Raw genomic sequence first — 24,858 nt, forward strand, 5'->3', positions numbered from 1 at the left:
CATGGTATCACAAGTATGCTACTGATACAAAACAAACAATTTGTAAAACCTTTATTCAAGTTTTGGGGTTTGAAACTCCTACTTTGCCTTACAGCTAGGATGGGAGTAGTCTCTACCAAACAATAAATAAAACAGTCCTAGTTGAGACCTTCAAATCAAAATGGCCCATATTAACAAAACGTAATGCCTTCCCTATCTCTTATACAAAAAGTGTGAAAAGGAGAATATGTATGCAAAGTGTTTGAATATAAAGAACAAATGTAGCCGAGTCAGCTCTCCTCCCCACGTTAGCCAGCACGGAGTAAGGTGGTCCCCGTAGACAAGATGACATACTCTGGCTCAGGTTCTCAAAACACAGGCAGTTCAATACATGGATCGAGGCCCGCCTGGCCTTCCACGTTAAAAATCTCTTTTTCCAGCTTTCAAAACACAGTTCAACACCTCAGTCTCCTTCGATCAGGCTCAGACCTTTCAAAGCAACAAGTTCACGTAGGCCTCCCACAGTCAGGCCTGGACCTTTCAAATACAGCACTTGCAGAGGTTCCCTTCACCAAGATTAATTCACATCCTTTGGGGGTTCCCTTCCCCTAACTTATCACACTTTTGGTGTCCCTCAGTCGGGTTTAACCTTTTACAGATGTTGAAGACTTTCGAATGTGAGTGGCTTTTATTATAGATCTCTGCAGGACCACTTCGACTTTTCCCTCCAACTCACACTCCATTTGCCCCAGTGTCTCTTGGTCGGGGTAGTTTCGATGTCATAAGCACAAAAGTTAAACATTCACCTTTTTACTTATCCACTTTTTCCCCAGGATTACTTTTGATCACTTTGCTTCTTATAGTTCATTCACTTCATCGCATTATAACAAAAATGTCACCTTTCACTGAGACTTTGAAGTGTGCTACTTCGTTTCGCTGGACCACTCTGCTACTCAGTATCGCTGGTTTCACAGCTATCAGTAATTCAAAGTTCACCACCAGTCTGTCTTTCTTCGCATCTCATTCACAAGTGTGCAGCCTTCAATTGTGCAATATACTGTTGCAACTTCAATCTTTTTTCAACACACACAGTCTTTCATATCGTTCGCAAACTCACTGGCTGCGTGCATTCCAGTGTCTCTGCGGCCTTCAACAATACAGCCAAACTAACATCTAGACAATCCTTCTGCAGTCTCTACCTCTCGGGTTCCCTTCCAGACACTATACGGCTCTGGCTTCTCACTTCACCATAACAACCCAAGACATCTTGTGCTCACTCCTTTTCCTCTCCCTCTCCCCCTCTGGGCCCCCATCTGGCCACTTTCCCCTCCTTTCTCACTGGCCACTTCCCCCTCCTTTCTCATCTTTCTCTCCAACACCCGACAATGTTTATAGACAAGTCTGATCGATGAGTGTTGTCCATACAGGTGCTCCACTGCTCCTCCAGAACCATCAAGGACCACATTGACGCCCTCGCTGCAGCCTTGGCCGATTTCTGCAATAACTCTTTCACCACTGGATCCTTCCCCGCTCTCCTCATGCACTCCCTTGTGCATCCCCTCCTTGAAAATCCTTCAGCCGGCCCTACCCGTACAGCAAACGGCCTATCTCCATCACTCCTTTCCTGGGCAAACCCCTGGAAAAGCTGGCTATCTCCCACCTTACTGTCCAGACTGAATCTGTTGGTTGTCTCTGTGACCATCAGTCTGGCTTCAGAGCAGCCAGAGGCACGGAAGCCGCTCCCCTGAACACCGGTCAAGATCTGCTCTCTAACCTTGATTCCAGCCTTCCTTCGGTCCTCATCCTCCTTGACCTTTCCTCTGCTTTCAACACGGTCAATCGTGCCATCCTGATCAGTCGACTCCGCGAGAACCTGGCCATCACAGATCAGGCCCTGGAGTGGTTGACCTCCTTCCTCCTGGACTGACCCTCCCAGGTCCAACATGGGTCCTTTCTCTCCACCACCTCTCTCTCTCAACATGTGGTGTTCCCCAGGGCTCCATCCTCTCACCCTGGCTTTTCAATGTCTACTTGGCCCCTTTCGCCGACCTGATATCTACCTTCTCCTCTGACTTTCAGTGTTATGCGGATGACACTCATCTCTCCTTCAGGCTCCCCTCAACCTCCTCTCCCGCTCATTCCTGACCATCTATCTGCGATTCAGGATTGGAGCACCACCAACAATCTCTGCCCTAATGCTATTAAGACGGAGATCCTTCTCATTGGGACCCCTTGCCCGCTTTCCCTCACTCACTCATTCAGGCCACCCTCATTGGGCCCTCTTCCATCGCCTGCTTGTGAGGCAAAAAACCTTGGTGACATCTTCGATTCCACTCTTACCTTCTCTCCTCACATCACAGACCTTGTCAAGAAGGCCCACTACCAGCTGCAACTCCTCAGAGGTGTTCTGCCTTTTCTTACTTTCCCCCAGAAGATCACAGTCTCCAGAGCCCTGTTCTCTCTAGGCTGGACTACTGCAACAGCCTCTTTCTCAATCTGTCTTCCTCTACTCTCTGCCCTCTGCAACTAATCCAGAACAGGACTGCAAGACTTATCATTGGCCTCAAGCCCTGGGAACATCTCTCCAGCCCTGGAATCTCTCCACTGGCTCTTGGTGGCTGCAAGGATCAAGTTCAAGACCCTCTGCACCGTCCACAAGGCTTTCTAGGGCCGGGGCCCGCACTACATCCAACTCTCTCTTCCAAAATACCTTCCTTCTCCTCGAGCCCTTCACTCAGCTTCCTCCAATTCTCAGAGGGTCAGACTCATCTCCAGTCAGAGAGAGGGTGGAAGATCCCTCTCCTCTGCAGGTGCCTCCCTGACCCGCAAACCTGAGCCAGACCACCTGAAGCTCTGGAAGCTGCTCAAGACCTTCCTTTTTTTTTCTTCTCTCTCTCTCTCTCTCTCTCTCCCCCTCTCCCATTCTGATCTACCCGTCTGCTGCGCCGACTGGTTGCTTGGCTACCCCCAAAGTCTCACTGGGTACCAGACTCCTCCATGATCAGTCTCCCTTGCACGGCTTCTGGGCCTACCGTGCACTTAGGGGCTGGAACTGTAACCTCTACAGCCCCCTGCCTCCATGTACTTACCCAGAGCTGCACTGCCCTGGCTGCACTCATTCAGAGCAATGCTGTACTGACCTTCCCTCCCCTCCCCTTCCTCTCCCCTGCCCTTTCCCTACCCCAAGCACTGTCACACTTGCATGATCTGAATGACAAGGCCTAGTAAGATAGTTTGTCTTTCACTCCCTCCATCTTCCCCGCCTTGTTTTGCCTAGAAATACTTGTGTACAGGCACATTATAAATGACATATCATATCAAGAGTTAATGAACAACCTCATTTTGATTGTGCTGAACTTTGATGATACCGACTGTGACAAATCATCTTCCGGGGCACCAGTTGTCCAGGGATGCAGCCCCACACCTCTAGTACATCAGAATGGATCCAAACAGAGTGGACACACAATCAAATTATAAACCTACTTGTTGGTTTGGTAATGTGGACAGAACAGCAGGCTGGTTGATACTTGTCGGCGCAATCCTCTTCGATTCTTCGTGGGGTTTGCGACGTCCTTTAAGGCAGGCAGTCCAAAGCTGAGGAGAGTGTTGCAGGCAAGGGCCTTGTCCTTCTTTCGGTTCAGAGACTCTCTGGCACTTCTTCCCCCCCCCTCCCTCCTAGGAAGCTTACTTGCAGAGCCTGGCAGGGCACGCTGTGGGCTGGCTGTGCACCGGTTCTGGAGCTGCTAGAGGCTCCTCTGGATTCAGTATCTTCCTCGGTTCCCTGGGAGAGATCTTGCTTCCCTCTAAGAAATCCTGGCCTTCCTTCACTGGCGGAAGCTGTAAGACTGTACCTTCAACCAGGGTCCAAATGAGTCCTTCTTGTTACTCCTTGCAAAGTCTTCAGATGATCTACCCAAAAGAGGGGCTCTACCCTCTTTTAAAGCCAAATGGGCCCCAGTGATAGGTGCAGGCTAAGCCTACCTTATTGGACCAATCCTGGGTCCCCACCAACAATCTTGTATTATGCGTGAGGTCATAACCAGAGTGTTTTGCAACAGGAAAGGTAAAGGGGTGAAAATATGTACTAAGTCCCACCCATCTTCCTGTCTGTTGTTGATCAAAGGGTCTCTCTAGTTAATTGAGCTCTTTGTGGTTCCCGATTAATGGCAGGTCTCCCTTGAAGTTGCGGCGAGAACCGACTTTCTGTCTACATCAAATCACATACTCCTAGCCTCTGAATAGGGCTCCCCCTGTGTGAGTTGCCCTACTTTAAAGTGTAAACACATGCACCAGACATCACTAACTGCCTTTGATAGTGAGGGGCGGGAGCCGACTTCAGGTTGACACAGATGCATATCAAAAAGGTGGTGGGATTTCATGGCCTTTGTTAGCTCTGCGACCTGACCTCTCGCAGGCCTGCTTCAATCAACTCATCAGTATGCACTGCCACCAGCTGGACTGATAATGGGCTGGACCGATCCATGGAGCGTTTTATAGTTAATTAAACTGGCCATGACTGGAGAAAGGTTTTGCCCTCCGTCTCTTGAGATGCCTTCCTGTACTCTTGGCTGTCAAAATCCAACTAAATGGGACAGGCATGTTGAGGGGTGGGCGCTTGGAGGCTGTTTCCATCCAGATTAGAAGGATCTAGGTTTGCTGTGAGCTTAGGAAAATGTGTGCAATTAGCCCCACTCATTTTCCGAGGTTGACCTCCCATAATTCAATTTCTTTAAAAAATTATTTTAAAAGACCAGGCAAGGCAACACCCGCCATGCGGATGTCGAATTCCTCACACTGACCAAGCCACACCTGGTGAGAAGACCACCTGTAACCAGCCTTGGTAAATTTTTTTTTTTTTTTTTTTTTAAATCAATATTTTTCTTTAAAGAGACTTCCTACCACCTTTTATCGAAGAGGGAGGGAAAGCATAGGTTTAGACAGACAGATTTTGGATGCTCAGACATTGACAGCCCTTAGAAACATCAGTTGAGGGAACCATCCCATTAGAGTTAGGTATTACACCAACCCCAGCATTATAGTAAATACAGTTTTTGAAACTAGAACACTTGAATCTGTGACTCTCTTGATACCATGCCGGTCTCACATGGTGTTCAACCTTTAGGTTACATGGTTTCACAACTCTCACCAGAGGGGTGGGCAAAATATTCCTAACTTTGGTCAAAATCACACAATGTGCCCGACGCTTCCAGTTCACCTGAGGGGGTAATATGATGTGTCTGTACTGACATAAGGCCAAAGAATTCATTGGCCTGGACGTTTGTGGTAATCATGGGTTTGTTAAACTCTTGCACGCCAGTGCTCAGAGACTGCCTCTGTCATAGATTAGGTACAAGCTTCTAGTAAAGAAGGTCCGCTCAGCTATGAATTTAAAACCCAGTCTTTCCTCCCTCTAGTAACCACAACATAACTACAAGGCATGTGAATTGGCCTGATTCAGGTAAAAAGTTATATTTCAATGCCTTAGCAACAGCTGTTGGGAGCCAGGCAGGATGCGATATTTGTGGTGAATAATGGGGCGACACCAGACAGAGGCCATTCCATCAGTGAAGTTGCATAACTGTCCATACAAATAGACCATAGAAAGGTAAAGAAAACATAATCCATGTGCTTTAGAATGAGCCGCAAGGCTGACCATAGGCAGTGTGATGAATCCCAAGATGCCGTCACTTCTCCCCGGGGGAGAGTCCCTTCCCATGAGGTCAGGGAGGTGAGGCCTCTGCCCAATAGTCCCCCTGGGGTGGCACTCAGCGGGAGGATATCAAGGGGCGACACGCCCCCTCTGGGGATCAGGAAGGATATCTTGGGAGAATGCGGTAGAACATCCCTTACCCAACACACCTCCATAACCCCTAGACTCTTAACACTTTGCCCAGTACTCCCATGTACCTTTGTTGGTCAGTGACTTTGTGAGAAATAGGGAGACAAAAAATAGGCACTACCACAAGGAAGTGTACCAGACAAGTACTGGGATGAGGGGGGTGGAGTAGAGCCATGAATAACACTCCATGTAATCAGGATAGCATTGTAGTCATCCACGGCAGTGTAAGATAAAAAGCAACTAAGGACTTAGTTTTGCTCAGCCATCCCAGCAGGAACTGAGGATCAAGAAGCTGCTCAGCCAGGGTAAAGGGGCTCTGCTGTCCCTGTTTTGGCCCAAGGGTAATTATACACACCTGAAAAGGAGCAGATGGCATCCCCAGTGTCCGCCGCCAGAGGATCCTTGGCGAAGCAGTAACCGGACCATGCGGTCTGTAAAGGGTACACACACTGCTGAAGGACAGAACCTGCGCAGCCGTCGCAGTGCAGGAGAAGCCAGCGGAAGCCACAGGCAGACCGAAAGAAAACCCCAAAGCAGACCGGAGCCCGCCAGAGCAGTAACACAGGTGAACGGTTTTGGCCAGTGGGGGTACGGGAGAGTCTGGGTTCCAGCAGAATAACATAAGGAGAAGAAATCCAGATCTCAGGAGATAGGACGTAACTTCTGAAATAGAGAGAAGTGGGGAGACCCATTAGAAGGGCTATGTATTGAAAATCAGATTGGTAAGTTTCCGCCAGCAAGATAGGTTTGTTCAAAGTGTTGCTATTCAATTCAATGTTTCATCACTTTTATTTAGGAAAACATTAATTTTACAAATTTCTTTGTTGTAGTTCCTTAATTTATTCTAGTTTTTGAAAGAAAACCAATTGTAAATTGGAAGAACCTCGACACTCGTTTCCCCGCTTGATTCTCAGTGGTTCATCAGGAGGGTTAATCTAGAAGGATTCATATTGAGTTTCCAATAATTGTATCTAGGTAAGAGTAAAAAGAGGATAACGAAATCTAAATTATATTTGAAAAAAGGGTGTCTGAAATCAACAAAACAATTGAGGGTGCTCAATAGGTCTGAATGGAATTTGTTTTAAAACTACTCACTCTAAATGTGTGTGCCTCTTTGTAATTAATATTTGCAATTCGATGCGCTTCAAGAAGTTGCTGTGATGATGCCAATTACCCTGTTGCTTTCTGCAGGCTTGTAGCTTTGGTGTGGTATAGTTCTGTTCAATGCGGATAATAATCCTGTAGGTAATGGGATATCTATGCATTAACATTCCATAATTATCTCTAACTGTAATCAAATAGATGGATGATGCCAAGTAACAATGTTCATGGCAACTTCCCATTATGTTGAAAGGGAAAGGATACGATTGTCCACCGGCTCTTTTTGCTTCTGCGTTGCTATGCGCGAAAACAAAATGGCCGTCTATTAACATGAATACGTGAGGACGTCACCGCGTGCAAGCACGCAATTAGTCATCACGTTGGTGTTCCACAGCGGCCAACATTTGTTGGGCTAAAAATAGTGTGAATTAATATGTTTAGCTTATTTCTGTATGCAATGCTTATCAAGAATCACAACCTTACAATCGTAAAATGTTGCTCTCATTTGAAGTATATAATAAATAGCAATTATACATCCCCAATGTACAACATTAAATTGTCGGTACAGTTGATACCCAAATTAGTTAACTAAAGCGGCTGCAAAAATACTACAAAATGTACGTGTTCATTTTACACTGGGGGAAAATATTTTTAGACCCAATAAAAAAACAAAATTGACAGATTACATTTCTGACTTGGCAAGGTGGCCCCCTCTGAGACCACTCTGAATGGTTTCATAGGTACATTATTATAAAGGTCTGTGCAGCTCTGATGATCATAAAAAGTGGCTCATTTCCATATCGCAATTCAGGCCTGAATTGCAGGTGTCCAAAATGTTTATCCAAAAAGCTTCCCTTTGTCTAAGTAACAGTTCCCGATTTCCTCTGCTCTGTGGCATACAAATGTTTTCTAGTCCATAAAATGCGATATTGTCGGTGTGTTCTTGGTTGTGTTCCATTGAAAAATGGTAAGCCAACTGGTACTAGAGGTCATTTTTCTTAATGGCTCTTAGATGTTCCATAATTCTGCTCTTATGGGGGCGTATTGGGCTCCTTATAAAGGTTTTAGCACAAACATTTGATGATGCCATAGATCACGTATTTTGTGTTGCAGTTGATAAAGTGTATAATACTTTAATATTTATTTATTGCCATCTTCAGATTGTACACATATACTGCATTTTCCACATTTATAGTTGCCTTGAAAGGTGGGTAGCTTCCACATATCCTGTAGGCTTGTTGAACTTTGCTTAGCATTAAAGTGTGAAGGGAATATAACGTTCTTGATGGTTTTAGCTCTTCGATAGGTTATTGACGGTTCACAGTCAATATGTTGTCTTAGATCATGGACCAATTTTAAACTGTCCCAATGTTTTTTAAGAGGTTTTTTCACTTGGCATGCATTTGAGCTTTAGGCTATGATAAATCTCACTTTTGCAACTGTTTCATCTGGGTGTTCTTGAGATTTGGTAGAAAGTAGGTCCATTCTTGACCTTTGTTTGGTTTTGTCAACTGCTTTTTTCAGGTTTTTTTCTTATCATAGCCTCTTTCTGAGAATGTATCGATCATTGCTTCTGCGTGTTTGAGGAATTCTTCATTCCGTTTACAATTCCTTTTAATTCTTGAAAATTCGACAAAGGAAATGTTTATATGTGTAGTTTGGGTGGTTGCTGTTGGCAAGAAGTACACCATTAGCCGCTGTGGGTTTGGTGTATAGGGCTGTCTGTATGGTCTTCTTGTCTACATAGAGTTCTAGGTCGAGGAAACTTAGCCTTGAGGTACTCTCATTCACTGTCAGCTGAAAATTATATTTGAGATAGTTGACATATTGTAAAAGTGATGGTTTATCTACATCCCAGATGCTAAGAATATTGTCACACCCCCAATAGGCTATTTGATTGTTAGTTGTAAATGCTGGGTGTTGCCATGCGTATTCTGTCTTAAAATGTCCCATGAAAGGATTTGCATAGGCTGGGGAAAATTTGACTACCATAGCTGTGCCTGGTTGCTGGTGATAGATTTGGTTGTTGAAGCAGAAAATATTATTATTGAGAGTGAAATCAAGCATCTCAAGTAACATTTGGTTTTAGGAGTAAGAAATAGAACTGGATTTCAAAAAATGTTATTTGTTTCAATACCTTTGTCATGTAGAATGCCTGTATATAAAGATGTAACATCCAGAGTGAGTAGTCTGTAGTTGGATTCCCAGGAGATGAGTTCCAACTGTTTTATTACGTGTTTCATGTCTTTAATGTATGAGACTAGGCCTGACGCTAATGGTCGTAAATGCAGATCTATGTACACAGAGATTTTTTCTGTGAGTGAGCCTATACCGTTGATTATAGGTCTATGTGGTCGGAAGGATTGACATTTCTTATGAATTTTTGGAATAAAGTAGATCGTTGTCATTATTGGAATTTATTTTTCATATAGTGATGTTCATCCTCTGCAAGTAGTCCTGTTTTTTAATTTGAATTCTTTGGTAAAGTAAGCAAGATAATCATCCAAAATTTAGTAATTTTTACATATTAATTACGGCAGATTTAGTTGTTCCATTTTATCTTTAATCATTTTGATTTCATTAAAAGGTTTTATCATAGATCTTCTCTGATTGGTTTATTACTTTGGTTATCATCTCTTTTGAAGTGTTGACGAAGAGTCGTTCCATTTCATTCAAAGTTTCTAAGTCATCCTCTTCAAAGGATGGGAAAATACAAATTCTGAGGCCTCTTGGGATTCTTCCTACATCAAAATACATTTTTTAAAGTTTTGATCTTCCACCATTTGGATAGCTCTTTTTTGGACAGTGTTTCCAATTGCTCAAAGAGTTTTTTGATTTAGACATTAGTGGATGTACGTGCTGTTGAGGTGGATTTACCAAGGCCCAAAAATAAAATGTCCTGCACCTGCAACTCTGGATTGAAAATTCTCATCCATAATTAGATTCCTGTTTTGATTAGCGTTGAGCTAGTATTTAGTTTGATTGAATAGTTAGTTCTTTGGTGGCGGAATTCAGCCTCAGTTGAGTGTAGTTCACTAGTTCATAGGGAAAACTGCAGTCTTAAGTCAACCGATGGCGAGTCCTTATAATGTTATTTGGTTAGTAAGTTGTATTGTCTGCAAATAGGATATCCAAATATTCTACTAACTGCCTAATATTTTTAAAAAAAATATTTAAAAAAAAACGGATTGTCCAGTTTGCGCCAACAAAATTGCTTACAAGATCATAGGTTTGTTCAAAGTGTTGCATTTTATTAAATTGTTCAATTCAATGTTTCATCACTTTTTTAGGAAAACATGAATTTGAAAAAATGTCTTTGTTGTAGTTCCTTAATTTATTCTAGTTTTTGAAAAAAAAAACAATTGTAATTTGGAAGAACCTCGACACATTTTTCCCCCACTTGATTCTCAGTGGTTCATCATGATGCTTAATCTAGAGAGTTTCCAATAATTGTACCTAGGTAAGAGTAAAAAAAAATAATTAAAAAAAAAAATAAACAAAGTTTTTAAAAAAAGGCCGGTTAACTAAACCTAAAATTATATTTGAAAAAAAGGGTGTCTGAAATAAGCACAAAACTGAGTGTGCATAACAGTTTCGAATGTAAATATTTGAAAATGTACTTTTAATGTGTGTGCCTCTTGTAATTAAAAAGAACTGGTTACACTATAGGGGCACAGATCAGGCCCCCAAACCATAAGGGCACCTATCAAGAAGACAACACAAGTCATTTTCCTCGTGGTAGTACTTGGAAGGAGAGTAAACCAAGTGGGCCACGGTGGGTGGGAGGGGTTGCTGGGTCGAGTACCCCACCAAAGCATGAACTGCACTGCTGAGAAGCCTAAAAGCATAAGAAAAGTCAGGGGAAGGGAGTCAAACCCCCTGATGTTGTTGAACTGCGAATCCAGGTATAAGAGAAACTGTGGTAAAACAAGTGAAAGAAAGGACAGGAGAAGCAAGACACCATTCCAGCGTTGTTAAACCCTGAAACTGAGATACCAAGAGAAGGAAGGTCTGCTCCTGGTAACCAAGAAAGACCAAAGAAAAAGAGTCATCCCCCCTAGTTGTGTTCAACTGGGAAGTCAAGAGACCAGAAGAAGGGACCTAGGCTGCTAATCATTCTCCTGGTAGCCAAGGCCGGGGAAGCAAATCATTTCCCTGCTTGTGTTGAACTGCTGAATCAAGATACTAGGAGAAGGGAGCCATTCTCCTAGTTATCAAAACTGTAAAGACTTTCTGATACAGACTGCCAAAGAGGAGTGCTTGAACCTTTGCCTTTTTAATTGGAAGCCAAATCTGAACCAAGAATGGGAGCCATTTCCCTGGGAGAAAATCAGCAACTCGAAACAAAACCTTTATCCCCAGTCCAGAAGAAGGGAGTCAGTCTGGACCAAGAAGGCCTACCTTATATACTTTTAGTATTAAGTGTAAGGGACAGAAGTAGGGTTTTTGACAAAGGACGGTGGACTACTGATCTACACTGACATTCCGACGAAACCCTTATTATTTTAGTTGAGGCAGGGAACCCCTTCTTAGAAATAGAGAAAGTTAGGTTCTCTCTTTATTTTCCTGACTAAATAAAACTTTACTATATTACCATGCCACCTGTGTGTCAAGTGTCCTTCTTCTGAACCCTTACAGCTGGCACGGTCAAACAGATCAATAATGAGTCCTGGGACATTCGAAAAAGCTGATGGGGTAATTCCCGACTTTAGGTCCACCTTCTTGGACTCCCCTGGGATTCAGTCCCTACTACACCACATGCAACCTCCATTAATCGTAATCACTCCAAAGTTGGTGACGGTGATTGTTGTGGCCCGACACAAAGGAGCCTCTCACAGGATTTCAGTAAGAAGCTTTTATTCTTACAGTATATAACTATGTATAGACTGGACAGTTGAATGCACAGTCCTATTATATAAAGTCTGCAGTTACAATTATAAAGTTTGCCAAGTCAATGAGGATTCATCCTGCAGAAGGAGTGCTGCGGGTACAACCGCTCTGCTTACAGGTCGGCTCGCTCTTCTCTTTCTCTGCGGAGCTTCAGTACTTGTGCGGACGAAGTGTCACAAGAACACGGCCATAGCGGCTCTCACGGGACAAGTGCAACACATACCTCCTTTTCTTGAGAAATGGGAGGTCCTCACTCCATTACAAAATCATCATACTTCATGGGTTTTCTTCTCACCCACTGCGGACAGCCACCATCACTCACTTGATTGGATGCGTGTTATTCATGACACCTTTCACTGCTTCCTGTGCTATTCAGGTCACGTGGCTCCACCCTTTCTTCCCAGAGACCCTCCACTCGACGTTGCTGGTCTTTGGTTCGCAGACCAGCCTTTCGTTGCGCTCTTCTCTCTCCACTGGTGACCTTCTTCCTTTGCTGGCTTGACTGCGAGGCAGTGAACTACTTTTATCCATGGCACTTTTTGCAAGCACTACTACTCTGTATAAATTCCACATTTTGCCATTTTGGGTGCACACATGAATTGTGCCTCTCCTCATAACCTTGATGGGTTTGCTGTAGTTACCTTTTACTTGTGAGGTAGCCTGATCTTCACTAGACCTTCCTCTTCTGCCTCAGTCCTATGAACCACCCTGCGTTTGTCATGACACTTCATGAAGTACTTTTTTTCTTGATCCTCCACACCACCTCTTCCATATCCATCATGTCATCCTTCCTGACTGGACAGCTAGTGGGGCACTGATGTAGATGCATTTCTGCCGTCTCTCAGACGTGGAAGGGCAACACCATGGTCGTTCCATTTGGAGGGAGTCTGTGAGCCTCCACTGCCTCTATCACCGTCTTGTGCAGGTCCATACCCAATGTAATGCTAGCTGAATGGCTTGTTTTTATAAATAGATGTTATTTCCACTAGCCAATTGGCTTGACAATGATACAAGGCTGCCTCAATCTGTTTTAGGTTATTTTCATGCATACATTTGGTAATCTCAGTTGACGTCAATTGGACTCTTATCAGTGACTAACTCTTTAGGTAGCCCTTCTCTTTGTCTTTGGAATAGTGACTTGAGGGCGTCTACCACTGTCATTCTGTACTTATGTTCAGACATCATGGCTTCCAAGGGGCCTATGAAATCCAACCTCAACTTCTGCCATTCCCCGCAGTATCTCTGGTGGAAAGAGATGCCGCCTCACTTGCAGTCTTTCGTCACTGTTTAAACACTAATTACATCTTTCTGTCATGTTATTTATACCTTGGGCCATGCAGCGCCACTAGCAGGATTCCCTTATCCTGCATCTCGTCATGTTGCTTCCCTGTGTAGTATGATTTTTCTTAGCGCCATTGAGGGTATCACTCAGTCAACACTGAATAGCATGTCGTTCTCTTCATGCACCTCATCTGCTACGTTCCAATTTGGTCACAGGCCTTCTGAATTGCCTTTTCGACCAGCGATCCATTCTGGACCCATCTTAACATCTTCGGCACCGATACATCGTTGGCCGTTTCCTCTAATGCTTTTGCACACTCATTTCCATGAACTCCTTGCTCCTTAAATCACTAACTGATGTCACTATCCACTCGTCTTGTAACAACATGTTATCTTTATCGTTTTGTTCAGGCAGGCGTGCCATGCAATCAGCCAGAGATTTTTTCCATCTGTGAATGTGCATTATTTCATATGTGTATTCCTGTAGTTTGGCTGCTATGCATGCTTGCAGTGGCGTGGATGCATTTGTGCCCCCCTCACCCCCAGCATGTGCACCAAGTGGTTGTGATCTGTAACCAGATGAAACGTGGTTCCCCAAACAAGACCTGAAGTACTCTGCTGCCCATGCAGAAGTATTCCACCGCCCATGCGCACATCTCCTCTACTGCTGAGTAGCTTTACTCGCTCTTGGACAGTGCTTTAGACACAAACGCTACAGCATACTCAATTGCACCTCTATTCTGTGTAAGAGTCGTGAACGTCTATGGGCTCGAGCATCTGTGGTGATAGGTCTTCCACATCGAGTTGAATGGTGGTAAGCACGTGGCTTTCACCATCCTTTTTTAACTTCTTCAAATGCAGCCTTCTGATCTGTGTTCCAAGAATTCTCCACCCCAGTCTTCAGTAGTTCTCTCATGGGCACTGTCATTTCTGAGAATCTTGGTAAAAATGTTGCGAATTACTCCGCCAGGCCTAACAATGACCTCAGTACTTCTTTGGTGGGCAGTGCTGGTGCTTGACAGTTGCTTGAAGTACATTTTTCTTGGGGTTAATGCCTTCTCGCAATATCTTGTTCACCAGGTATTCCACCCACTTTTCCTTGATCATACACTTCTCATATCGCAATTTCACTCGGCATCCTACAGTTTTGCTTCTTAGTACAACATCATGGGTCTCTTCGTCTTCAGCATAAATTATCATCCTGGAAATAGGATACATGTCCTATATTGTGCAGCAAAGAGGTCATCATCCTCTGAAACACCAGAGTTGCCGTGGATAGGATGAATGGCATACTAGTTTAGCGTTAAGTGCCAAATGGTGTGATCAGAAACCTTGACTCTTTATGTAGACATATTTTATGCCATGTGTCACACATGTTTAATTTGGAGGAGAACTTGCCTCCATCATCAAAATCAATTCATTAATGTTTGTTAACGGGTAGCTGTCCGCTATCTCCAAATTGAGGGTATGCAGGTCTGTGCAAATCCTAGTGTCATTAGATTGATTAAAAAAAAAAAAAACTAATCAGAAAGACCAGACTAAATCATTCAGACAATTCAATTCACCCATCTTAATCGTGCCCTTCCTTGCCATCTTCAGGTGCTGGTTTTGTAATTCAGTTCTCGCAGTGGCTTGGACGACTGTGTGTTACTGGCACTGCCCATTCTCTCAACTGAATGTTAAGTGCATCGTTCTTCACTCTTCCCAGTTCTTCTCAGAACAAACTCAGGAACTCCTCTCTGGACAGCGATGCTCCTCCTGCCTTTACGGATAGGACTTTATCTTCCGTACTGGGATCCAACTTGATATTCATTTTCACCTGGTCATCCAAACCAAGCACTGCTGGTCAGCGCTCTGAGAAATATAGTCTTGTTACTGTATTTCTGCCTTTAAAAACTCTAGGTTTCCCTTAATATATCCCAACAGACGTACAGTGGCACCTCCAAATACCTTGGGTCAGTGTTCCATCTTCCAAACCTCCACTTCATGCTTTCCCACAATTTCTTTGCAGGTGCGAATGACCCAGAATCCGCCATTGCTATGGTTTTATTTCCATCAACCGCAGTTTTCTCTCTTCTGGCTTTAATACTGTTCACTATGATGATTATGGCTCCATCAATCGTCTTTCCACCATTTCTTCCTTTACTTCTACGGACATCACTTTCCTTTGTCGCCAGCGACACAACGAAGCAAAATGTCTCATTTTCTTGCAGTTGGTGCATTTGTTGCCTCTGGCCGGGCATGCTTGAACATTCACGAGATATCGGGCACTCTCACATCCGTGGCATCTCAGAGGTTCTCTGTCTCTTATCTGGCGTCATTCACTGGACTTTTTCTGTTCTCTCGATATTGAAGAGCATGCACCTCCACACTCTGCAAGCTCCCTAACATTTCTGTGTGTCTGAGTTTAGTCTCCAGTGCTGCTCTGAATGACTGTCTAACTGTAGTACTTGTCTTGCACTTTCCTATTTGTGTGCACAACTAGCATGTTGCATTTCATATTTTCTGTATTGTTCCCAAACTCATACAATGCAGCCATTTCTTGCAGTCTTGTGTGGTAGTCACCTACAGGCTATGCATTCTCCTGTTTCCTGGTGTAAAAATCTTATTCCATGTAGTAGTGTTTTCCTTGTTGGGGAATCACTTAACTATCCTCCTGATAGCTTCCATATATACACACACATCTTTCTCATCCACAACTTGTTCAGCCTTCAACGTGGAAAATATTCTCTGCACTTCCACCCCCACCCCATTCAGCAGCATGGCGTTCTTCCTTCCTGAGGCGTAACCTGCCCCTCCCAAGGCGTCCACATACGTAGTAAATAGTGCTTCCCACTGAGGTCATGGAATCACTGCCTACCTGGCATCTGTAGAAATGCTGGGGGTGGTTTTGCTCCTTGCATGCTTCTTCAAGTGCTTTCTGTGTGGCCATTGGTTGTATCCTGTCCTTATAAGTGATTCTTCGACACAGTGAACCATACCACCCTCCTCAACAGTCTCCATGATAACCTGGGGCTATCCTCTTTCCTCTCTGATCGACCCTCCCAGGTCCAACTTGGGTCCTTCCTATCATCCATCTTACTCTCTACCTATAGTGTTCCCTAGGGGTCTAACCTCTCACCCTGGCTTTTTAACCAATACCTGGCAATTTTCGCCTACTGCATTGCCATTTTCTGCTCAAATTTCCAGTGCTATGCTGACGACAACTCATTTTCAGGCTGCCCTGTGCCACCTCCTCTCCCATCTCCGATTGCCTTCCTGCCATTCAAGATTGGTGTGCCGCCAATGATCTTTGTCTGAATGCCAGCAAGACAGAGATCCTTCTCATCGGCACACCTTCACCATCATTTCCCCTCACTCTCTGGCCAGCCTCCCTTGGCCCTCCTCCTACCCCCACCTGCAAGGCTAAGAACCTCAGGGTCCTCTTTGACTCCACACTTTCCTTCTCTGCCCACATCTCTGAGGTCTCTAAAAAGTCAAACATCCTACTGCACCTCCTCAGAGGTACTCTGCCTTTCCTCTCCTTCCCCCAGAAGCTCACTGGGCTTCATTACACGGATGGCGGTAATGGTTAACGGTCACCGTTAACCATTACCGCCTTACTACGAGGTCCCTTAGCGGGTTGGTGCTTTAACGCCTGCTTTTTGCAGGCGTTAAAAACCAACCCGCTAAGGGACCTTGGTGTTAATTACGCCACCGCAAAATTGCGGTGGCGTAATTAGCACCTTCCCCATTCCCATTATGCCCTATGGGGCAAAATTGGGAATGGGGAAGGGCAGTGGTGGAAGGGGGAATTACCGCCCTGCAACCTTGGAATGGGGCGGTAATTCCCCTTTCCACCAAGGCGGTGCCGGTATTTTACCGGCATGGACCAAGGTGCTAACAGCACCTTGGTCCATGTGCTAATACCGCCATCCGTGTAATGAGGCCCACTGTCTCCAAAGCTCTGGTTCTCTGTATGTATGTATGTATGTATGTATGTATATATTTTTATAGAGCACCGGTAGCCCGAGGGCATCAGGGCGCTTGAACATTACAACATAGAAGAGAAGAAAGCAGGCATAAAGAGACGCGAAACAGTTGGCATGGAAGACCTGACAGCCACTAGCGCTAGAGATCTTATCTGAAGAGGAGTGTCTTCATCCGTTTCCTAAATACAAGGTGGTTTGCTTCTGACCTCAGTGAATCGGAAAGGGTGTTCCACAATTTAGGTGCCAGTACCAGAAAATATCTACCCAACCCAGATTTCAACTTGAAATTGGGTACGACCAGGAGGCACTTTCCTTCCGATCGTAGTCTTCTCCTGGGTGTGTAGAGGACTAGGCTGTTTTTCAAATACTCTGGTGCTTTACCATAGAGGCTCTTGTGGACCAAAGAAAGAGCCTTAAACTTTATACGTTCCTCTACTCTTAGCCAATGAAGGGAAATCCTATCAGGGGTGACATGATCTTTCTTCTTCAGATTTTTTACTAGCCTAACCACACTGTTCTGGATCACCTGACATCTCACTAAGTCCTTAGACGAGGCCCCTGTAGTGATACACGAAATTGCAACCTTGCCAATCAGGGCTTTAGATGACAGCATTAGCCGCTGAAAGCCGCTGAAAGCCAATAGTGTATTCAAAGTATGTGCTAAAAATGCTGACAGTAGTCTGTTGTAGCACTTCCATTATGCAGTAGTGAGCTACAAGGAATATGCAGGCCTAGTATGAGTAATAGGTCACATTATGCATTGTTGATAGACAGGCAGGGAGAGGGCCCTAGCTCTATAGCTAATAGGTATTGTTGGAGTGTTTGGAACATTATAGCACCTATATAGCGCTTAGATAACCAGTCTTAAGCGCTATAAACACTAAGCTATGAGTGCATGCCTTTTAGAGCTTGCAGATGGGGTTAATATATCCCTGCTTCCATCTGAATATTCTGCCTTTCTAACTGTAGCCCTGCATGGCTTCGTAAACAAATCCTGTTCCCCTGAGAAGGCCTGGTACGGCCTTGCCCACACGCTGATAAGGACATTCCAGTGCTTTTGCGGAGAGGGCTCCAAGGGAGGGGTAGGAGCGAGCAGGGAGCATCTCAGAGAGAGTTGGGTTTTTTCCATGAGCCAGCCTATATTTTGCACAGGGAAAGTTCTGGAACTGTGCGTCATGGTGACTGACAGCACGAGATTATAAAATATCCATGCTCCCATGACTCGGGGGGAGATCGTCCTGTGGACTTGATTCGTGCAGAAACAAGTGCCCGGAATTGGCTCTGACGGCGTCCTGCAGCACTGTTTCTCTGAGCGGGGCTTGTTTACAGCTAGCCTATGAGAGCCCAGGGTCTCCCAGTGCTGATTAAAGGGACGTAAGACTGTGTTTCTCTATGCTTCTCTATATTTCTCTATGTTTTGCATTTCTCTAAGTTTTATGCTTTGTAATATTCTCTAACTTGAATCCCAAATGTATATGAAATTCACTGCTTAGAATAAATATGCTAAAACTTATTTGAAGATGTCATTTGTCACTAGCATGAGATCACTGCTCAGCACAATAGAACCTGTATTTTGGGCTGAATTGGGTATTTTTTGCTCTCAAAGGGCTGGCCCCGAGGAAGATTTTGCCCAGATCACGACAGCCCCTAACAGCAGTGCATTGCCATAGTCGAGCCGTGATAAAATAATAGCTCTAGGTTGGACTATTGTAACGGCCTCTTTCTAAATCGGCCTGCCTCTACTCTCCGCCCTCTGCAACTAATCCAGAACAGGACTGCAAGACTTGTCCTTGGCCTCAAGCCCTGGGATCGTATCTCTCCAGCTCTGAAATCTCTCCATTGGCTCCCAGTGGATGTAAGGATTACATTCAAAACCCTCTGCATTGTCCACAAGACTTACTGGGGCCTGGGTCCAAAATATCTTCAGCTATCCCTCCACAGAAAACTCCCCTTGCGAGCTCTTCCCTCCTCTAACTCCCTCAAGGTCAGTCGTTTTCCAAAAAAAAACGAGTAGGGGGTAGATCTCTGTCCTCAGCTGGGGCCTCCCTCTGGAATAGCCTCCCTGCCACTCTAAAATTTGAGGAGAACCATCTCTGGTTCCGGAAGCACCTCAAGACTCTCCTCTTTGCTTCTGCCTTTGCTCCCCTTCTGATCTGTTCTCTTGGCACTGTGCACCATACCACCCTCTGTCCCCTGGGCCCAGGTTCCTGCCCACCCTTCCACCCTCCTGCACTGCCTCCTGGCCACCCCTAGCATTGGGGTCTGTATCTGTACCCATACAGTCCCCCAGCCCCCATTTCTTCTTTTTCTGCACTTATCAGACTTACCCAGTCTGCTGCCGTAAACACAGCACTTGCCACTTGCTGGCTGCACTACCACTGTTATTGCCTCAATTATCTTTTTATTTATCTGTTTCTAGTCTGCCCTGCACTCTCCCCCCTTCCATGCACTTTTCCCCTTTCCCTTGCACTTGCAAGTTCTCAATGTCACTGGGCCTAGTAAGATCGTTGTTGTGTTCTCCACTGTTCCCCTCCCTTGCCTTGTCGCGCTCTGAAACATGTGTATGAGCGCGATACAAATAAAATATATCATACCAGTTATGTTGTGGCCTGGCAAGAACAAGCCTCTCACAGGATTTCAGTGAGAAGGTTTTATTCTTACAGGATAAACTATTACAGGATGTACAGTTGAATGCACTTGTAACTGTTGTTACAAGTATAAAACCCGCCAAACCTAGAAGGATGTGTTCATATGGCATGGGCAACCACTCTCCTGACAGGTCCGCTCACTCTCCTCGTGCTCCGTGGAGCCTCAGCACTCGTGCGTGCGAAGACTCACGAGAGCATGGCTGGAACCGCTCGCACGAGACTAGTGCGCTACAGTGATCTCATTAAAGTCAATGATGAGAATTAAGGCCTTTTTGGGTGCTTTAAAATGTTTCCTCCCCGGCGAGTGAATACACAAAAATCTATGTAAGGCAAAAGGCATGTTGGGAGCGTAAAGATCCAAGGAGGATGACACCATCTAAATCAGGATCAGCTGAGAGTCATGCAACCCTCCAACATCTGGCACCCAAGCTTTTATTCGACACTTCTCACCCTGTTAAGAAGTAATGATTTCACCTGTGCAGCCCTTGTTTCCTGCAAACTATAGTCCCAGCCATAGGTGCAGAGTACATGGGGCAGAGGAGGCAGTTGGTCCCGTACACCAGGGGAAGGAGTGTCATTTTGCCCATGTGGATATCCTGCATTTGTTTGTGTGGGGGCAAGCAAAAAGGAAAACAGAAAAAAGAAGGACAGAACGCAGTGTATTTTTAAATCTCACGCAGCGCAACGAGGCATCAATCTCCTCTCCGGTTGGGCTGAGGCTCAGGGCCCGATTCTCATCATGGTGCAGTGAACGTGCTAAATAGCACGATTCACTGCGCCATTTTGTGACGCCAAGGCACCACTGCTATTCTGAAGTGGGCCTGGGCGTCATCGCCAAGCACAACAGTGCTTTCGCTGTAATCCGCCCGTTTCTAATTGAAACAGGCGGATTGCATAATCTCTTCAGCATTTTCGTTAAATAACGAGGGAATCGTTATTTAACGAAAATGCTGCCGATCCTATACACCAAAGTGAGCAGCTTCAACATTGCAGGATGTTGAAGCTGCTTACTGTGGTGTATAGGAAAGTGTTCATATACACCCCTGTGGTGTATATGAACACTCATGTACACCAAAGAAAGCAGCTTCAACGTTGCAGCAACGTTGAAGCTGCTTGCTTTGGTGTACATGAAAGTGTCCATATACAACACGGGTGTATGGACACTTCCATTTACACTAGTGGCACTCCTCCAGTTTAACGGCACCAAAAGGGTACCGTAAATGTTCGCTAGTTTAGCGCACATGTTAAACTGGAGGAGTGCCACAAGAACAGGCTTCCAAAAAGCCAGTTTACAAATGCGGTGGTTGCTAGGTTGGTTTCCAACCCATCCTAGCAACCGCCACATGTATTCCTAAAGTGGCGCATTCCTTCCGACTTCGGACGAATGTGCCACCTTCAGAATAGGTCTTAGGTACCGAAAAGGTTAAGCCTTTTAACTTCCTTTTCTGTATTTAACACCTACATGAGAATTGGGCCCTCAGTGAAGTGTTGGCCTGCAATTAGCAAGTGCTGTTCGCTTCAAAGTAAAAAAATAAATACATTAAAAAAAAATGAAAAGAAATAAAAACAAACAAAATTATTGGCATACTTGATCAAAAAACATTTGACCTTTTCAATGTATTATTCTTTTTTTTGGTGAAATTAAATATATGGCGAGAGGTTAAGGGAATAGGTTGATGTGGGGGGGAAGCGGGGTCTTTACACATTTTCGACCAAATAAACAACCAAAAAAAAAAAACCAAAACAAAAATGAATACATAAAAGTAGGTCAAATTGGAAAAGGTTACATATTTTCGATCAAGTAGACCTAAACCAGTAAACAGGCCCCTAATCAATTGACCATTTGAGCCTTAATTGCATGGTCAAGGGGGGAACGAGAGGGGTGGTCAAGCCAAAGCAGTTTGGCAGGCGCAAAAGAAGTAGGTGGAGGTGTAAAAGGAGAATGCTGAGGAAAGATAGCTCAGCAGGTTAGGCAACAGTTGCTGAAATGTGATACGTTTAGAGCTAGCTGTAAATCCTATGGCTTCTTTCCAATTGGTGCGGCAAAAGGGGCTCTAAATTAGGTTGTTTCCACCAGAGGTTGGGTACGGCTCCCTCGCTTCGCTGGAACTGGGAATTCTGCCTCCGTAGCCAAAAAATATCGAAAGTTGGCACCCATAGTCCCAGCACATATAAACCAGAACCCACCCTGGGCCCTCCAGCGGTTCCAGCTCTGATTCCTGAAGCTAATGCATCACACCACCACCAAACCTCGATCACAGATACAAAGCATCTCTCCATCCACATTAAGATCCCTGTTCTGCACTGCGTCTCTCTTCTGCGCTCACAACCACCCCTATCCAACCACTTTCATAGAGCCACCTCCGCATCTACAGCCCACTTCCTCCACCCTCAGCACAAACATGTCATGCGCAGGCCATTCCCACTCTCTACCCAGACAGCATCATAATGCGCCGCAGCCTCCCTCCACCCCTCCAAATACGGTACCTCTCCTATTACACTTGCACCGTTCCCCAAAAAATGCTCCCTTTCACTAGTAAGCCACCTCCGCGCCGCCCATCAAACGCCAGTTCCCTAAGCACAGCTCTATGCCCCGCAACGATCCCTTTCACGTTCCTTTCCCACATCCGTGTCATATTTTCGCTCCTCAGCTCGGTTCCCTACTGCCCACCCCCTCATTTCTCACCTGAGCTCTTCCTGTCTCCCATGCTGCCCTGTTTACTGCTGGCGGAAACACAATGCTCATGCGCGTGGGGCTGGGACACTTTCCGCGAATACAACAAGCACACCTACACGACAGAAAAGGATACAAAACAAGCCCCGTCCACATAACGCCCTCGAAAGGCTACATAGTTCAATTTGGTGAACAATCTAGAGGAGGGTGTTGTGGCCCTATGATGCCCCTCTAACCCTCAACTTGCCTCACAGTTGGGGAAAATAGGGGCACCCGTGGGGTGTTTAAATTATAATAACATCAAAAGAATGTTTAGAGGTGGTGAACTGCTGCAGATTATCACATTTCAGGCTGTCAGCAGGGGCTGAAACACTAAAGCCTGATGTACAAAGAGTGTTTCAGCGTAAATTAGGCACTAAACGTACACTGTTAGCAGCACTGTGAGAATGTTGAGAAAACCTGACTTAAAAGGCAAGAGCGTTGCTGGACAATGCAAGAGGAAGGTGGGTTGAGGGCACCAGCAAACAAAGGCAGCCTGTAAGGTGTGTGCTGCCCACGTTTTATGTTCCGATTAAAGCAGTATGATTCTGCGTAATAAGATTTCCAGAACTGGGAAGCTGTTAGGGGTTCTGGTGCCTGTTGAGACCTGGGTAAGCCCAGTGATGGTGTGCGGGCCTCCTAGGGTCTGAGCAGCAGCGCGCGCGGGCGGGCGCGCAAGAACGCACGCCAGAGACGTCTGGGTGTTCCGGTGCTCCGGCGCAAACTCCCCGGGCACCGCCTTTATTAAACCAGCGCGCATGCGCCGGCCTGCCGGGCCGCGCATGCGCACTTCGTGTACTACGTACACAACATCCCTCCTTTTCCCCCCCAAACAACAAACACATTAAACAGGGGAGCCAACGTGGCTCAAATCAAACTGTACTTAACAGGGCTTGTTACTCATGCCGCTGAGTCCATGATGAAATCCTGGAATCTTTGCGGTGGACGACGTCCTTCCCTGCGCGGGTATCTGGGTGAACCTCCCTCGGGGTTCTCTGGTCCCCCGGGGTCCTCTGGCGTTTCACCGCCTCCACGCGGCACCTCCGCTGCTTGTCCTTGGTCAGGATTGGTTTCCTCTTCCGCTGCCACCGGTCCTATGCGCTTGAAGAAGGATACGTTTCTGGTTACTGTCCCCCGCGCATTCGCAGCTGTGACCATTGACCGTTTGACATGAGTGACTCCCATTGGTTGGGTTTCGTAAGTCATCGAGAGTTTTCCTTCCGGTTTCCTTCCGGTTTCCTGTTCCGGACTAGGACGGTGTCTCCTACCGCTATCTCTCTTTCTGGCAGCCTCCGCCTTGTTGTTTCGTTCTCGTTTCTCGCTGCTCTTTCGTGCGCTATCGATCACACCCGGGTGCCTGTCTCCCGCTTCGGGTATCAGCCCTCTGGGTATTCGCCTGAACAGCGCCTCGGCGGGTGCGATTCCGGTGGATCGATGTGGGGTGGACCGGTATTCACGAAGAAAGTCAATTAGATTGTGTCGTAGGTCCTCCCCTCCATTGACAGAAATTCGAAAAATCTTGTTCAGTGTCCGCATGAATCGCTCAACCTCTCCATTGGCCCTTGGCCACAGCGGGGTTACCTTCCGGTGCTTTATGCCTCGTTCTTCGCAGTACCTAGCAAACCGCTGCCCTTGGAACGGGGCTCCGTTGTCTGAGCAGATCTCAAAGGGGAACCCATGGGTGGCGAAAATTTTGTCCATTGCCAGGATGGTGTGATCACTGGCGGTGGATTCCACGAGCTCCACCTCCGGATACCTCGACCACTGGTCCGTGACCACCAGGAAGTATAGGCCCCTTCCGGTCGAACCGAAGTCTGCGTGCACCGTTCCCCATGGTACGTCACTCCGCTCCATGGCCTCGTGGCTTGGCAAGGAATGCAGGTCCTCACAAACTCGGCCACCCTGTGCTCCAGATCGGGGAACCAGACCTTCAGCCTGAGGCGTGCCTTCATCTTGGCTATGCCTTGGTGCCCTGTGTGGGCCAACTGGAGGACTCTCATGACCAATGACCTGGGGATCACGATGTGGTGCCCTCGCAGTAACAGACCGTCCGTGGACACTGAGAGCTCGTGTCGAGCTTTCCACAGCAGTTGCAGGTCCCTTTGCACCTCCGGGTTCCTCCTGGCGTTGTTCAAAAGGATGTCCCGCCACTCTCCTGTGGCCACCACCCTTTTCACCCTCAGGAACGCCTCGTCGGAGTTAGAGTCGTCCTCAATGTCCTGTCTCGATAAGGCCACGGGCAGGGCCGATTCAATGACGAGGTGTACGGCGTCCCCAGTGTCAGTCATCTCCACGGGACTCTGGGTATCCCTCGTGCCTGGATGACGAGAAAGATAGTCGGCTGGGTTGTGTGTACCTGGGCGGTATACTAGCTTGACGCCGTATTCCATGAGGGATAGCATCCATCTCTCGATGCGGGGTGACGGCTTGGATGAT

At 46.0% G+C, this 24,858-nt stretch overlaps 1 protein-coding gene across 1 annotated transcript in view; it reads right to left on the bottom strand.

Moving 5' to 3' along the window:
• ZNHIT1 (zinc finger HIT-type containing 1) overlaps positions 1-22,476 on the bottom strand; it is a 63,396-nt gene extending 40,920 nt beyond the window's left edge. Inside the window, exon 1 of the mRNA XM_069646160.1 lies at positions 22,396-22,476. Coding sequence (XP_069502261.1) covers positions 22,396-22,417 — 22 coding nt within the window. The 5' untranslated portion in view covers positions 22,418-22,476. The remainder of the gene's footprint in view (positions 1-22,395) is intronic.
• Positions 22,477-24,858: the final 2,382 nt, after the last annotated feature.

The sequence above is a fragment of the Ambystoma mexicanum genome, chromosome 1p (assembly GCF_040938575.1).
Source record: "Ambystoma mexicanum isolate Mex_15411 chromosome 1p, UKY_AmexF1_1, whole genome shotgun sequence".
Taxonomy (NCBI): Eukaryota; Metazoa; Chordata; class Amphibia; order Caudata; family Ambystomatidae; genus Ambystoma; species Ambystoma mexicanum.